The 17,399-nt window shown below is 37.7% G+C and overlaps 1 protein-coding gene across 2 annotated transcripts in view; it reads left to right on the plus strand.

Annotated features, from left to right (window-relative positions):
- Positions 1-17,399, plus strand: part of LOC128231803 (soluble guanylate cyclase 88E-like) — a 100,799-nt gene that overhangs the window by 59,137 nt on the left and 24,263 nt on the right. For both annotated transcript variants that reach the window (XM_052944998.1, XM_052944999.1), the window contains exons 2-5: positions 10,017-10,812; positions 12,757-12,841; positions 15,119-15,251; positions 16,070-16,199. In XM_052944998.1, the coding sequence (XP_052800958.1) occupies positions 10,017-10,812; positions 12,757-12,841; positions 15,119-15,251; positions 16,070-16,199 (1,144 nt within the window). The remainder of the gene's footprint in view (positions 1-10,016; positions 10,813-12,756; positions 12,842-15,118; positions 15,252-16,069; positions 16,200-17,399) is intronic.

The following is a 17,399-nucleotide window of genomic DNA, read 5'->3' on the forward strand; positions in this document are numbered from 1 at the left end:
AAAAAAATCTTGAAAACGCAAAGCTTCAAAACGATATAGATGTCTGGAAACAAAATTAAATACAAACAACACAGATGAATTTGACACAATAACAGAATACAAATTATAGCTAAAAAAACAAATATTAGATATAAATATACTTAGGTCGAAAGCAATTCATGTAGAAAACAATGAAAAAAATACAATATACTTTGCAAATCTAGAAAAGAAACGCGCAGAAGGAAAATCTATATATAAACTTACAGTTAAAAATGAAATCATAACTGGAACAGAAAATATACTTCGCGAAGAAGTGAACTTCTTCCAAAGACTTTACGCAGAGAATGGAAATATTTATATAGAACATATGAAGACCTTTTTAGAAAATCCAAATAGAAAACTAACTGGAGAAGAAAAAGAGGCCAGCGAAGGATTTTTAACATATCATGAATGCGAAACTGCTCTTAAAGATATGCAATGCAACAAAAGCCCTGGATCTGACGGAATAACAGCAGACTTCTATAAGATATTCTGGAATAGTATAAAAAAATACTTAACAAACTCGCTAAATTATTCTTTTACTAATGGACATTTAACAGCGCTTCAAAAACAAGGTATAATAACACTTATACCATAACCAAATAAAAACTTAAAAAATTGAAGAATTATCAAATTGGAGACCAATTACATTATTAAACGTAGACTATAAAATTGCAACGAAAGCAATAAATAATCGAATAAAAAAGTGTTACCCTTAATAATAAACCATGTTCAATCTGTGTTTGTCAAAGGTCGCTATATTGGAGAAAACGTTAGATTGATTTTTGATGTCATTGACTATCTAGAAGATAAAAATAAACCTGGGCTCTTGTTCTTTGCTGACATTGCGAAGGCCTTTGACAGCTTAAGCCACAAATACATCTACGAATGTCTAAAATCATTCAATTTTGGACCTGACATTTTGAATTGGACGAAGCTATTTTACAATGACATTCTAAGTTTGATAATTAATAATGGAACTCTTTCACAATCTTTTGGACTAAAGAAAGGCGTTCGACAGGGTTGCCCCTTGTCTGCGACATCGTTTATAATTTGTTTACAACCTCTTTCTAACTATATTGCAAACAATTCTCAAATTGAAGGGATTGAAATTAATGATCAAACTATTAAACAAACTTTTTTTGCAGACGACTCAACCTTCTTTAATAATGGTAGTAGACAATCATTTGAAACTCTTGTGAAGACACTAGAAATGTTCTCTGATTGTTCATGCCTAAACCTCAACACCCATAAGTCTATAGTCCTTAGAGTGGGATCATTGAAAAATACAAATACACACTTCTGCAACACTCAAAACTTTATATGGACTTCTGACACCGCAAATACACTAGGCATGACTTTTACAAACAATAGACAACTAAATATACAAAAGAACATAGAAAACAAAGTGAACGAATTCAGAATCTGCTTAAAACAGTGGCAGCACAGAAAGCTCACACTCATGGGAAAAGTTACGGTCGTTAAAACCTTTGCACTTCCGAAACTAATATACCCTTTTGCAGTTCTTCCTAATCCAAGTAAACAAAAAATTGACGACATTAACAAAGCAGTTTTTGAGTTTTTGTGGGACAAGAAACCTGATAAGATTAAAAGAAATATAATATGTCAAAACTATGAATATGGAGGTCTAAAATTAACAGATATAGAACACTTCCTAGGCTCACTAAAATCTATATGGATTAAACGATATCTAGACCCAAATAATAATGGGGATTGGAAAATATTCATGCACGAAAAACTAAAGAAATATGGAAACGATCTTATTTCTGAATCCAATCTAGACCAAAACAAAATTAAACACATTTCTCAAGAAAAAACCTTTTTGAACGACGTATTGAAGTCGTGGGTAAATATTAAAAGTAATCACGATGAAAATAATAAAATTACTATAAGCAAAATGGTGATATGGAATAACAAATTACTTAAACAAAATGGTCGCACCTTATTTTATAAAGAATGGTATCAGAAGGGTATTAAGCTATTTGAACACATTTACGATTATAGAGCAAAGACCTACTACAAGTTTAATGAACTTAGAACTAATAAATTCCTTTATTCATTACAGCAAAGAGATATTTTAAAACCGTCGTCAGAAAGTAAATGGCGAACATTATTTCCAAGTTTAGATGACGGCAAAAAATGGAAGTCAATTTACAGGCAAACATATATTACTACAATAGACACGTGTCTGCGCATTTTTCAGTATACATTTTTATTAAGAATAATACCGACAAATAAATATCTTTATAAATGTAAAATAAAATCAACACCTCTATGTGACTTTTGTAGCATAGAAACAGGAACAATAGAGAACGTATTCTGGGACTGCCAGAAGATACAACCTTTATGGGAAGAACTTAACATCTATATAGCTTCGCAATCCATATATATTATGATAACAAAACAAGAAGCATGTGTAGGCATTCAGTGAAATGGAAGATACACAGTCATATGTAATTTCTTAATTGTGTTATTGAAATTTTATATCTTTTCTATGAAATATAAAAACACTATACCGACTTTTAACTCATACAAACAGTATTTGACATTGAGAAAAAGAATTGAATCGCAAATCGCACTGTTAAACGATAAATATGATACCCACGAGAAGAAATTGAAATTTTTAAACCTCGATCCTTAGATAAAAGTCACAGTAAATTCAGCACTCTAACATAACGTATAATACGGTCATAAATTACTCATTATAACCAGTATGTGATTCAGCAAATTATAACAATAATTGATTATTATTACCTTTCCACCTTTAAATATGTATAACTAACTACAATACGTAGCTTGTAAAATCCATTAGGGGAAAAAGCTTGAGAGACTGAAAGTGTACGTGTGAATGGATGCGTGTGTGTTTGTGTGCAGGCGTGCGTGTGTGTAGGAGGGGGGATTAGGGCTTATAAATAAATTAAAAACATATAATAGTTCTAATGCTATTAATGCTTTAATGTATGTGAATTGTTTTGTATTCTGTGTAAAAAATAAATGAGAAAAAACAACACTTTCAAGCAAATAGATTTCGGCTTTGAGGGAGGGTCGAAAGTCAAAAGGTAACACCCTTAATTTAAGCCCCACTCTAACGTCGACTCCTGGATCCGCACCTGCTAGGTTTCGTCCCTACCCAACATTCTCCTCGACTGAAAATTCTCATTTAGGTAGCAATTCGTAAACAATCGTAGAAAAGTTTTTTTGAATCGTAATAAAGTCAAGTTACGATTATTCATGATAACCCAAGAAAGGCCAAGATTGGCTATCCCATGCCCGTAAGACTATGTCCAATGGCACTAAGAATAACTACGTTTAAACAATTCTTAAAAAATTGTAGCAGCATAACAACAGTGGCGGATCTTAAGAATTTCCCACGAGTCTTCCAGACTAACGTATCGAATGTATCTTCAGTTTGTCAGGATTCACCGAGATTTTGAATATAAGGGGCGATCTGCTTAATCAACATTGTGTGTCTTTAGTTGGGTACCTCCAGTTGAGTGTCTCTAGTTGTGCGTCCCTAGTTGAGTGTCTCTAATGGAGTGTCTCTAGTTGATTGTCTCTAGTTGAGTGTCTCTAGTTGTGTGTCTATGATAAACTGTCTCTAGTTGTGTGTCTCTGATTATGTGTCTCTAGTTGTGTGTCTCTGATTATGCGTCTCTAGTTGTGTGTGTCTCTGATTATGCGTCTCTTGTTAAGTTTTTCTAGTCGTGTGCCTTTGATTATGTGTCTCTAGTTGTGTGTCTCTGATTATGTGTCTCTAGTTGAGTGTCTCTGATTATGCGTCTCTAGTTGAGTGTCCCTTGTTGTTTGTCTCTAGTTGTGTATCTCTGATTATGTGTCTCTAGTTGTGTGTCTTTGATTATGCGTCTCTAGTCGTGTGTCTCTGATTATGTGTCTCTAGTTGAGTGTCTCTGATTATGTGTCTCTAGTTGGGTGTCTCTGATCATGTGTCTCTAGTTGAGTGTCCCTTGTTGTTTGTCTCTAGTTGTGTATCTCTGTGTTTCTTTAGTTGTGTGTCTCTAGTTGAATGTCTCTGGTTGTATGTCTCTAGTTTTGTGACCGATCTACAAAGCGTATACTCGATATATCTCGATAAATATCGACTCGTGAAGAAGCCATCCACGTATGTGTCCATTATTTACAACGTTTCCTCAAAATTTCTAAATCGTGGTCAATAATAGGCAATAGAAACCAGTAGATGTTTAAGAAGGATACATATTAAAATTGAAAGACTAAATAAATATTGATGATGCGTTGAATTTTTAATTTTGTAAAAGCTTTTCTAAGTATCATTTTATCCAGGAAACCCTTTGTGAAGCGGTGAAGAGATCAAAGGAATCGGAATGATTAATCTGTAAACGAACCTATGCATCAGTGTCTTCAACCAATGATAAACTCGGGGAACGTATAAGAAAAAGAATCGATGCAACGAATCAAAGATACCGCAAAACACCAGATGTGTTTAATGTTTCATTTAATGTTTGAAATACTTTAATAAGCGGAGAAATCCAAAGTTGAAATCCACTATACTTAATTTTAACATTCACTGTAATGGCCATGCCATCAAGTCTCAAGAGTTATCAAGTATCTTAGGTCATTTTTTGACACTGATTTATCAAGTTCGTCTATTAAGTACAGCATTGTTAAGAAGTTTTAACTCAAGTATCAGTTTTTAGCCAAAAACAAGAAGAGCTTATGCGATGGTGTAGTGTCCGTCGTCCGTGCGTCCGTAAACAATTGCTTCAGTGAGTTTGATTGTATCAATAGTTAGATATCCACTAGAGTTCGGTTCCTTTCTTAAACCAGCCAGAGCCTCCCATGCATGACTGGATCATGGACATTAAAATTGTCAAAACTACTATAATAAACCTTGTAGACAAAGTAGAACCTTCATTTCTTTCCCGCTCTTCAACAAACTGGGTCAGTAGTTAACAGAGAAGGCATTTGTTATTGTTTGTTTTTTTGTCGAACCATCCCTTGCCTTTGGTACAAGGATGAACATTCTAAGAGGGACAACCTGTTCACAGAGAGTTCAATTAGTTTTCTCCCTTGCTTTTGAAGGTTTTATTGATTTTTAGCTCTACTGGCCTTTGCTTATGCGATGGTAATGTGTACGTAGTATGTGCGTCCGTGCGTCCGTGCGTATGTAAACAATTGCTTGTGAACACGATACAGTCTTCAATTTTGAATGTATCTCAATGAAACATGTACAGTGTTTAGATACCCAGTAGAGCTCGGTTCCTTTTGAAAACCAGCCAGATCCGCCCATGCATGCCTGGATTATGGGCCTTGAAAGAATAAAAAATAATCCTTTCATCTGTAAACAATTGTTTGTGAACATGATATAGTCTCCAGTTTTGATTGTATCTCGATGAAACATGTACAGTATTTAGATATCAATTAGAACTCGGTTCCTTTTGAAATCCAGCCAGATCTGCCAATGCATGCCTGGATTATCCCCCCTTCCCCCGCCCTACCCCCCCCCCCCACCCCCGGTTCACAGGTTTGGTATATACTTAAATTAGGAATTGTTAAAAACTTTTTTGTCTGAAACAGCTACGCAAATCCTTGCTATTTTGAACAAGGCTTTATTTTATTTAGTGGTCCACTACCATGGTTGTTCAAATTATGCCCCTTGGGTCAAAACTAGCACTGCCCTGGGTGTCACAATTTTCCTAGAGACTTATTTAAGAAATATTTTCAAAATCTTCTTGTTTCAAACCAGAAGGCCCATACCTTTGATATTTGTTGTGGAGCATCATGTGATGACCGTCTAGCATAACATTTGAAATTATGCCCCTTGGGCAAAAGCTGGTCCCACCCCTTTTGAATTACTTTTTAATTTTTAAAGCTGCAGCAATGAAATTTTGACCATGTGTACAGTTTTGCAAACGAGCATCAATGTTGTCCTCGGATGTCCTTGACTTTGACCTTTTGACCAACTTTTTTATTTTTAAAGCTACAGAAATGAAATTTAGACCATGAGTACAATTTGGAAAGCAAATACTTTACCCTCAGATTACCTTTACATAGCACATATTAAAATAGTTCATGCAACTAATCTGCTTACAATACTTTCTGTCTTCAGATGTTGAACGTGCAGCGTTTTCAGCTAACCCAAACACAAAAAGTGAACTATATATTTGTTGCCTATTCTTCAAACGTACATGCTCTGGATTGAAAATGACCACAATAGCCATGCCAGTAGAGCATAGGCCCTCTTGGGCCTCTTGTTGATGTATACTATATTTATTACCGAATGTTGTCTAAACTTAGTTGTTAGAGCCTTCATTTCTTTATCGAGCTTCACCAACTAGATCAGTAGTAAAATATTGATGAGACCTCGGTTACTTTCGAAAACCATATCCACCTATGTATGTCTGGATAATGGCCCTTGAATTTATCGAAATGCTATAATTGAGCTTGTGAAGACAATAGTGTTTTTTTTATTATCCAATATTTACGTAACTTATACCTGCCGTCCACTAGGCCCCCGAAGGGTTACCGAAAGCGGAATTTGCAAAATCGGGAAGATTTGGCATGTCTTCGCGATGTTCTGGAACCCTTCCGTGTCCTTCCTTAACGGGAACCATTCGCGACGTTCGGGAACCCATCGCCATTAACTCGGCATCTTCGGAAAGTTCTTGTATCAATGTATTGTACTGTCCATACTGAAGCCTCCTGTCGTCTGTGAGCCAGGGGCGGACCCACCATCGATGACGTCTTCTTCTTCTCTGTCTCAAAAACAATGCCAAGGCAAGCATGGCATCCATTTCATCTTGGATTTGAACTGAAGTACAAGGTGAAGGCCTCAAACATCATTGCCCCATGGTGTCCCACTAGCAACTGATAACAAAATAATAGTTCGGCATCGTTTATATACCCCGACTCTCAACTCCGCAATATTTCAGCATTCTATCGCCAACTCTTCGGCATGATCTGCAATGTTACCGCAACTTTTCCACACGATCGGGAGCCGATTCCGGAACTATCGGTATTCTTCTGCGTCGCATTTGGCTACTTCGGATAGGTTTCGGCTTTTATACCGCAACCTTTCATATGCCGCTCCGCGAATGCATGCGGATACATGCCGAACGGGCCCGATGGCAAAGCTCCGCCCATTTATTGATATATGATCCCGAAAGGTTCCCGAAACTAGCAAATTTTTATCGACAACCCTTCTGCAAAGCATCGGGGCTGTATTTAATCACGATTCTTTCGGAAACCAGCCAGAATCCTCCATGCATGACTGGGTACCGGCCCCTTGAAATTGACCAAATTGCTACAACTGAGCTTTGAAACAGAATAGAGCCGCTAGTTTTTATTTGATTTTCACCCAAAATTGGACAATAGATAGATTTCCAAAATGCATCGGTTTCTTTCGATAAAACATGAGCCGTACATGAATGACTGGATTGTTGCCCTCGATTTTGGCAACATTTGTGTTATTAATTAAGCCTGCGTATTCACATTACATGTTATATGTTATAAGGCTGTAAAGACGGCACACATAATTAACACTAAGTGAACTATCAATGAGCTGCCTATTACTCATGCGTACATGCTCTTGATAGAAAATAACAAAAACGTCATGCCAGTAGAGCACAGATCTTCATGGGCCTCTTGTTTATATAGACAAAGTAAACATTTAAACAATGCTCTATGTAACGCATTAAAACAAAATCATGTTGATAACGCGTCCATGTCTCGGTTCTATGATCTCACCAAGAAATGAAAACAGATAGATTAGGCGGCACAAACTGATTTTGTTCGTTTTATAAACAATTTTAATTGAATAACCTCGCTCGTTTTACTGATCTTGTTTTTTGTTAAATGTGTAATAAAGATGTAGACAACTTAGACCATACTTATGGGGATATGCTTCCAAACAGTATAAGTGGTCAACATAATAGTTTTACAATGAGGAGGCAGTATTTCTCCAGTTTTCCATTGCATTTCTTTCATTATATCAGCAGTCAGCCGTTATTGATCTTATAGGTGAGCTCACATTCTGAAGGAGATGGAATCTGATTTTTATATTCTTAATTAGTTAAGGTTTAATTTTTTATCTAGTCCATATTTATAAATATGTTGTTGTTTTTATATCATAACTTGTTCTTTATAGTATATGATTATGTGATACTGGTAACAATGTTATACTGATAGTTATCAGTCTGTGTTTAAAGTCATATATTTATTTAATTCATATACATTTTTTAATTTAATAATGAACAGTAAGTTATATCATCTCTCTCTCTCTCTCTCTCTCTCTCTCTCTCTCTCTCTCTCTCTCTCTCTCTCTCTCTCTCTCTCCTCTTTGTCTCGATTTGGTTATGCTGTGTAGGTGCAAGCTCAGTGAAAGGGCTGGAATATCGAGATGATAACGATTATTTTTAGCAAGTATTTCTGGTAGAACATAATTTTGAGTATACGTGTGAATGATAACGGTATATGTCGTATTTTCTATCGAATGACAACAGGTAGAGTCATAAAGTATGGCGTTGCAAAGTGCTGATGTCTATTTATATAGAATTCAACATTTATAATCATCAATAATGTACATGGTGATATCACTGATTGAAAAGATAAATATTATTTATGTTCAAAAATTAATTATGCACCAAAAACACGCTCAGTTGCTCATGATCATGTTTCCCTGTACTGGAAGCTATCTAAATGCCTGGATACAGCACTCGGTCATTGTAAATATATTTTAAGTATTTTTATTTTTTATTGAATGCCATATCTCATGCAGGTTAAAATAATCAAAAAGCAGATTTACCGTGCTGGTAATTTCATATTGAAGATGTCATTGCCTGTATGTCGTCAGCAGTGTAGGTGACTGTGCATACCTGAGAACCAAATGGATATCATTGTTAACATAACTGTTTTGTACGAACACAGAGACTCTGTTGTTGTTTTTTAAATTATTTTTGAACTTGTCATTTTTACATTATGCCATTTATGTTTTTACATCAAAAGAAACCCAAAAAAGACCCACGAAATCACCTTGGGCTTCGAACCATATCACACATTGGGCACCGTCATTATATTATGAGTCACGGGTACAAACGTCATAGTTTTTATGTTTACAGGGGATCCATTTTTGCTGATCTTGGTTCCCATATATACACATATTTACACGTCACCCATATCTGCTGGTCTCGGTTACCATTTTTACACATATTTACACGTGACCCATTTCTGCTGGTCTCGGTTCCCATATTTACACTAGACCCATTTCTGCTGATCTCGGTTCCCATTTTACTCGAGACCCATTTCTGCTGGTTTCGGTTCCCATATTTACACGAGCCCTATTTCTGCTGGTCGCGGTTCACATATGTACACGAGACCCATTTCTGCTGGTCTCGGTTCCTATATGTACACGAGACCCATTTCTGCTGGTCTCGATTTCCATACTTACACGAGACCCATTTCTGCTGGTCTCTGTTCCCATATTTACACGAGACCCATTTCTGCTGGTCTCTGTTCCCATATTTACACGAGACCCATTTCCGCTGATCTCGATTTTCATATTTATTCCAAACTAATGATACAAGACAGACTTTGAACATGAAATTTTCCTGAAACGTGAAGTGTACACCAGGAATTCTCCATGCGTCTCTCCAAAGGTTGTCATAACACATGTAAACAGAAAATGAAACTCGTCCTCCAGTATGTTGTTAGAGCTGAACTTCATAACGTACATTTTGATAGGCACCATCAAAAGTCATAACTCGTATATATGTATATGACTGTATACGAACATAATTCAAGTTCAAGAACTCAACATGATACAAATAGCAATGGAAGACATTTTTTGTTTGATCTTAGCCTTAACGTTTCATATATACCTAAAATCTTTGTTAATTTCGAAGCTTTATTAAAATTAAATAAATCTTGTTTGAAGATTTCATTTTGAAAATCGAAAAGCAAAGATTGAAAGCTTAAAATGTACATCGTGTTTCCGCTGATTCCAGGTGTGAGGGGGGTAAGATGTACGGGCTGCTGATCGAGGCGATCGTGCACTACATCAAGGAGAACTTCGGCGAGCCCACGTGGCTGGATGTCCGCCGCATAGCTAACATCCAGCAAGTTTCCTTCGCAACGCACGAGCGCTATAGCGAGAACCTCGTGCCAAACATCGCCAAGGCGCTGTCCGACATCACCGGTGTCGCGTACAATGATCTCATGGACTCGTTCGGTGTTTGCTTTGTGTCCTTTGTCGGCCAGTACGGTTACGACAGAATTCTGAAAGTACTTGGAAGACACATGACCGATTTCCTCAATGGATTGGACAATCTACATGAATACTTACGGTTCAGTTATCCCAAACTCAGGCCACCGTCCTTTTTTGTTGAAGAGGAAACCGTGTCCGGATTAACGCTTCATTATCGCAGCAAACGTAAGGGGTACGTTCATTATGTGAAGGGTCAAATTAGACAGGTTGGCGCGTTGTTTTATAACACGAAAATAAAAATTGACGTGATCAGCGAGGAGGAGACGGAGCATATGACGCACGTGATTATGAAGTTATATTTTGACAATACAGCGTACAAGGAAATCCAGGAAAAACGAAATGAATACTCAGAAACTCTTCCGTTAAGCTCAGATGTGTTTTTCGAGCTGTTTCCGTTCCATATTGTGTTTAACGAGGAACTAGAGGTTCAAGGCGCGGGTAACGGGCTAATGGCTGTCTTCCCGGATATGGTGGGTCGCAAGGTGACAGAGGTGTTCACAGTTGTACTGCCCCTCGTTCCCTTCTCCTGGTTTAGCGTGAGTATACATTACAGAAATAGTTTCTTGTTGGCTAGAGTAATCGCCCCTTTATGGCTATATATTCCCTTATCTTGATGGGGTGTGCCGACCTTCTATCTGTAATATATTAGTCTAAAAGGTACATTCATGTTGCCGCTGCAAATTGCAATTTTGTTTTGCATATTTTGTTTAATAAGCATGTGTTTTGCAAATAAATGAATCTGAGTCAATGCTGTATTGGACGAGATGACATAACTAGACGTGTTTAACGTGTACATGGCTTTATTGCTGTTCACTTGTGTAGAACATGTAGCGCGAGAAGACCACAGTCGCCCTTACAACCTTTAATTGCCAGTTTGTAATAAAACGTAAACGCCTGCTTTAGAAGAGGCGATATCAACGTTCATTAGTACTCCACTTCACTTCCAATATGTTTGTCGGAGGAAATTAGATATTATTGCAATCTAAAGCATTAACATTAGCAGTTTCCTTCACCAACCCACCGAAATGAAATGACCTCAAAGACACGAATCTTGTAAATTTCAGCTAACACTTTAGCTAAATAGTTACGTCTAATGTTAGAAATGTTTCAAAAATTGTTTCATTTCAACAAGATGAGATGTTTATAAGGTGAAACATCGCCACTGACGGTTACAACATGAGATACGTTAAGATATAACATCGCCACTGACAGTCACAACATGAGATATGTATAAGATATAACATCGCCACTGACGGTCACAACATGAGATATGTTAAGATATAACATCGCCACTGACGGTCACAACATGAGATATGTATAAGATATAACATCGCCACTGACGGTCACAACATGAGATACGTTAAGATATAACATCGCCACTGACGGTTACAACATGAGATACGTTAAGATATAACATCGCCACTGACGGTCACAACATGAGATACGTTAAGATATAACATCGCCACTGGCGGTTACAACATGAGATACGTTAAGATATAACATCGCCACTGACGGTTACAACATGAGATACGTTAAGATATAACATCGCCACTGACGGTTACAACATGAGATACGTTAAGATATAACATCGCCACTGACGGTTACAACATGAGATACGTTAAGATATAACATCGCCACTGACGGTTACAACATGAGATACGTTAAGATATAACATCGCCACTGGCGGTTACAACATGAGATACGTTAAGATATAACATCGCCACTGACGGTCACAACATGAGATATGTTTAAGATATAACATCGCCACTGACGGTCACAACATGAGATATGTTAAGATATAACATCGCCACTGACGGTCACAACATGAGATATGTATAAGATATAACATCGCCACTGACGGTTACAACATGAGATATGTATAAGATATAACATCGCCACTGACGGTTACAACATGAGATATGTATAAGATAAAACATCGCCACTGACAGTTACAACATGAGATATGTATAAGATAAAACATCGCCACTGACGGTCACAACATGAGATATGTATAAGATATAACATCGCCACTGGCGGTTACAACATGAGATATGTTAAGATAAAACATCGCCACTGGCGGTCACAACATGAGATATGTATAAGATATAACATCGCCACTGACAGTTACAACATGAGATATGTATAAGATATAACATCGCCACTGACGGTTACAACATGAGATATGTATAAGATATAACATCGCCACTGGCGGTTACAACATGAGATATGTTAAGATAAAACATCGCCACTGGCGGTCACAACATGAGATATGTATGAGATAAAACATAGCCACTGGCGGTTACAACATGTGATGTTTATAAGATTAATCCCAGTTGACACGTTAGAAATCATTTTAGATTGTAATCTTAGCGAATTATTTACATTGTTTATATGTATTTATCTTTTTAGTTATTTATTTATACTCGTAAACATCTCCATATAAATCATATTAGAGTATATGAGTCTGCGGGTGTTTTCAGATCTTGGCGCACACCAACAATGCGTTCGAACTGCTGTCTGTAAAGACCGCCAGTCGCTTTCAGGAGGACCACAAAGTCAGGAAAGGTAACCAACCATGACCCCACACATGCGCCCGGCACGGGACACAAAACACATGCATGACTGTTTGGCCATACCTTTTTAGCTCGACTATTTGAAGAATATGGAGGCTTTGCTACTCGCCCCGGCGTCTGTGTCGGCATCCGGTTAAAGTTTGGCATTTCCACTTATAACTCCAATACCCTTCATTCAATTCACGTAATACTTCACACAGTTGTTCATGACAATCACACAATGAGGTTACATAACTCCATAACTCCATATTATCCTTTATACAATTTATGGCCCATGATTGACTTAGGTTAAAGTTTTAGGGCACATTGTGTCAGGTTAAAGTTTTAGGGCAAGTTGGGATTTTTACTAATAACTTCTATACCCTTTATTCAATTGACTTAAGGTTACATTACACCATTTCATCCTAAATGCAAATTATGACCCCTGAATGACTTAGAAACTGAATGACACCAGAATTAGTACTTTTACTTACAAAGCCACCATTTTGTTTGGAACCAGGCATTTTTCGCACTGAATGTTTGCGTGAAAATTATGTCCTCTCCTTTTAGTATACTTTTACATCAAACAATTCTATGCTGGTACATGTCACCAATACTCATTACGCATCAGGAAATGCGGCAGTGTTTAAAATGCTAATTTATCAAACAAGATCTCAACTGGTGACATCATTATCTTCATTGATAAGGAACAATATAAGCTTCTTCCTTTTCTACAATGGTTTTCTTTGACAATCACCATTTTTACAGGAAGTAACAACTCCATCTTTTGCCGATGAAAACATCTTACACAATTTTTTATCTTCTATAATATTCTTCAATCTCTAACTTATGTTAACTGACTCAAAAGTTTGTAAAAAATATTCTTAATTCTTGGCTTTTTATCTAATCTAAATATGCTTATCTCCAAGTAAATAATATGTTTTAAGATTTCCTATGTCAAACAACAAGTTTTTTAAATCAATTTTGTTCATGTAGAACAGTTTTCCTTTCAGAATTTTGGAAGATAAATTAAGATTGAATAGACATGTGATTTTCCATATACTTTCATGAACTATAAAAACTGAAATACCCGTGTATTTTAAAATGCAATACGGGTACGAATATTACCAGAGCAGAACAGAATGCGTGGACAAGGGTGAACTTTTATGCTTTGAATCACCTAGGTATTCTGTAGTTTGGTTTGCACTATACAGCATGTCGCACGTCTTCATATAGCTTAGAATGCAATCCACATGTTCAGTCAATAAATTTTCAAATCAGCAATCAATGAGTACAAAGCTTCATCATTAAGATTTCAACGCGGGTGTTTCAAGGTCCGCCTACTGCCACTCATCCGATACTCACTCCCTGTGTTAGGATTTGCGTTGACAATATGTCAGCCAATAATATTGTATTCTAAGTAGTGTTGTGCCGATGATCGATTATAATCGACAATTGATCGGAAAGGCCTAGGTCGGCGACAATCGATAGTAAAATTTGAACAATCGATTATAGAAACAAGGGATGTAACCGCTACCGACTTTGTACAGTAAAATAAATGTCATGAAAATATGTTGTTGTTGTTGTTGTCTGGTTAATGATAGTTGATATTACAATGTTAAGGTGGTAATATGTTAAGTTATCTAGTCATATTTATCTCAAGTCAGTAAGTCACTGACGCACTACACGCAATCACATACACACACGTGGTCCCACGACATATAATCACATACACATACGTGGTCCCACTACACGCAATCACTTACACATATGTGGTCCAACTATACACAATCACATACACATACGTGGCCCCACTACACGCAATCACATTCACATACGTGGTCCCACTACACACAATCACATACACACATGTGGTCCAACTATACACAATCACATACACATACGTGGCCCACGACATATAATCACATACACATACGTGGTCCCACTACACGCAATCACATACACACATGTGGTCCAACTATACACAATCACATACACATACGTGGTCCCACTACACGCAATCACATACACACATGTGGTCCAACTATACACAATCACATACACATACGTGGTCCCACTACACGCAATCACATATACACATGTGGTCCAACTATACACAATCACATACACATACGTGGCCCCACGACATATAATCACATACACACACGTGGTCCAACTGTACACAATCACATACACATACGTGGTCCCACTACACGCAATCACATTCACATACGTGGTCCCATTACTCACTGTTTTACGTTACAAGTATATGTCGGTTGTGGTATTGTAGACGATGACTGGGAGATGGAGAAGGATATGGAGGAGGGCGGGCTTGAAGCGCCGGATGGGTACGCCATACACCTCAAGGGTCAGATGATGTACATGCAGGACTGGGATGCCATCATCTTTCTGGGAACGCCGATGTAAGACAACGCCCGCGGGGCATTTTATTACAAACAAAGTTATTTATTCTGATTGTTTGTTTCTTAAGAAGATAATATTTTAACAGAGCAAACCTCATACACGAACATACTAGAACATTGTATATGTAATGTGCGTTTCCTGCGCTTGTGATCATTTACATGTAGCTCTCGTATATTAATAACTTTTTCACAATTGGTTGATCGTGTGTACTGAAGCAAAAGGTAAAAAAGGCGTTACAGACGTTGGCATAATGATGTACATCGTGATGAATGTCAATCCAATTTGCATTTAAAACACGAATAATTGTACGACCTTTTTAGTTATCAAACTGCGATGCAATCAATGCAGGTTTTGGTGACTCTACTTTTACCGTACTGTTTTACTATGAAATACTTAATGCTAACTTATGCTTTACTAAAACATTAACTTGGTATACGGAGGATACAGCTGCCAAATGTGTATATATTCTGTCAGTAAAGCAAAAATAAATACCTACTTAGTGTTGATACCGTTGTCTCTATACTAGCCACCGCCAATGCGCGAACCGTTTTATAACTCACTTAAAAAAAAACAATAAATAAAAATGGCTTCCCAAGTTATTGAATGAGAATTCGTCCGACGACCCCATTTGCAGAGGCATAAGTGCAAACACTAATTCGTGAAATAGTTTTCTGTAACCCACCGATCACATTGATACGCTCTATGATCATGTTTTGTTAGAAACCAATGTTAACTCCTTTTTTTTTTACTTTTGTTATGCATATAAACTGTGTAGTATTAATGGTTTCCCGGTGTTTTATCCGTGTTTGTTACACAGAATGGAGAGCCTAGACATCATGTTCAAGACGGGCCTATACATCAACGACCTGAGCATGCACGACTCGAGCCGAGACTTGGTGCTAGCCGGAACACAACAATCCGCAGAACTCAAGCTCGCTCTCGACCAGGTAAGGGGAGTAAATACGCACCGTAAGTTCGGTTCGGTAACTATATAATTAAACCGTAGGCTTGGTACTGGAACTATAAATACTGTAGTCTTGGTACGGGAACTTGGGCGTACTGTATGTTTGGTTCGGGAGCTAGAACATACGATATCAGACATACCGTAATTCTACTTTTGGTGTGTTAACTATGACATAACGTAGACTTGGCACGGGCACTAGGACATAACGTAGTCTTAGTAGGAACACTAGGACATAACGTAGTCTTGGCACGGGCACTAGGACATAACGTAGTCTTGGCACGGGCACTAGGACATAACGTAGTCTTAGTAGGAACACTAGGACATTACGTAGTCTTGGTACGTGCACTAGGACATAACGTAGTCTTAGTAGGAACACTAGGACATAACGTAGTCTTGGCACGGGCACTAGGACATAACGTAGTCTTGGTAGGAACACTAGGACATATCGTAGTCTTGGCACGGGCACTAGGACATAACGTAGTCTTGGTAGGAACACTAGGACATAACGTAGTCTTGGCACGGGCACTAGGACATAACGTAGTCTTGGTAGGAACACTAGGACATATCGTTGTCTTGGTACGGGCACTAGGACATAACGTAGTCTTAGTAGGAACACTAGGACATTACGTAGTCTTGGCACGGGCACTAGGACATAACGTCGTCTTAGTAGGAACACTAGGACATAACGTAGTCTTGGTACGTGCACTAGGACATAACGTAGTCTTGGTAGGAACACTAGGACATATCGTTGTCTTGGTACGGGCACTAGGACATAACGTAGTCTTGGTACGAACACTAGGACATTACGTAGTCTTGATACGTGCACTAGAACATAACGCAGTCTTGGTAGGAACACTAGGACAAAACGTAGTCTTGTTCGGGCACTAGGACATTACGTTGTCTTGGGACGGGCATTCGGACATAACGTAGTCTTGGTACGGGCACTAGGACATAACATAGTCGAAGTACGGTTACATGAACATTCCATAATCCTGGTACGGTAACTAGGAAATACCGTTGTCCTGGTACGGGAACTAGAACATAATGGTGATTGGTGCGTTAGATTATTCATCAATATCAAGTATTTGTGGGCTGCAAATGTCATTATCAGTTAGAGGGAACGGACACCGGATATAGCTCAAAAAGTGATAACTCGAGAAAAGTTTGACTTTGACACATGTAA

The sequence above is a fragment of the Mya arenaria genome, chromosome 4 (assembly GCF_026914265.1).
Source record: "Mya arenaria isolate MELC-2E11 chromosome 4, ASM2691426v1".
In the NCBI taxonomy this organism is placed as follows: Eukaryota; Metazoa; Mollusca; class Bivalvia; order Myida; family Myidae; genus Mya; species Mya arenaria.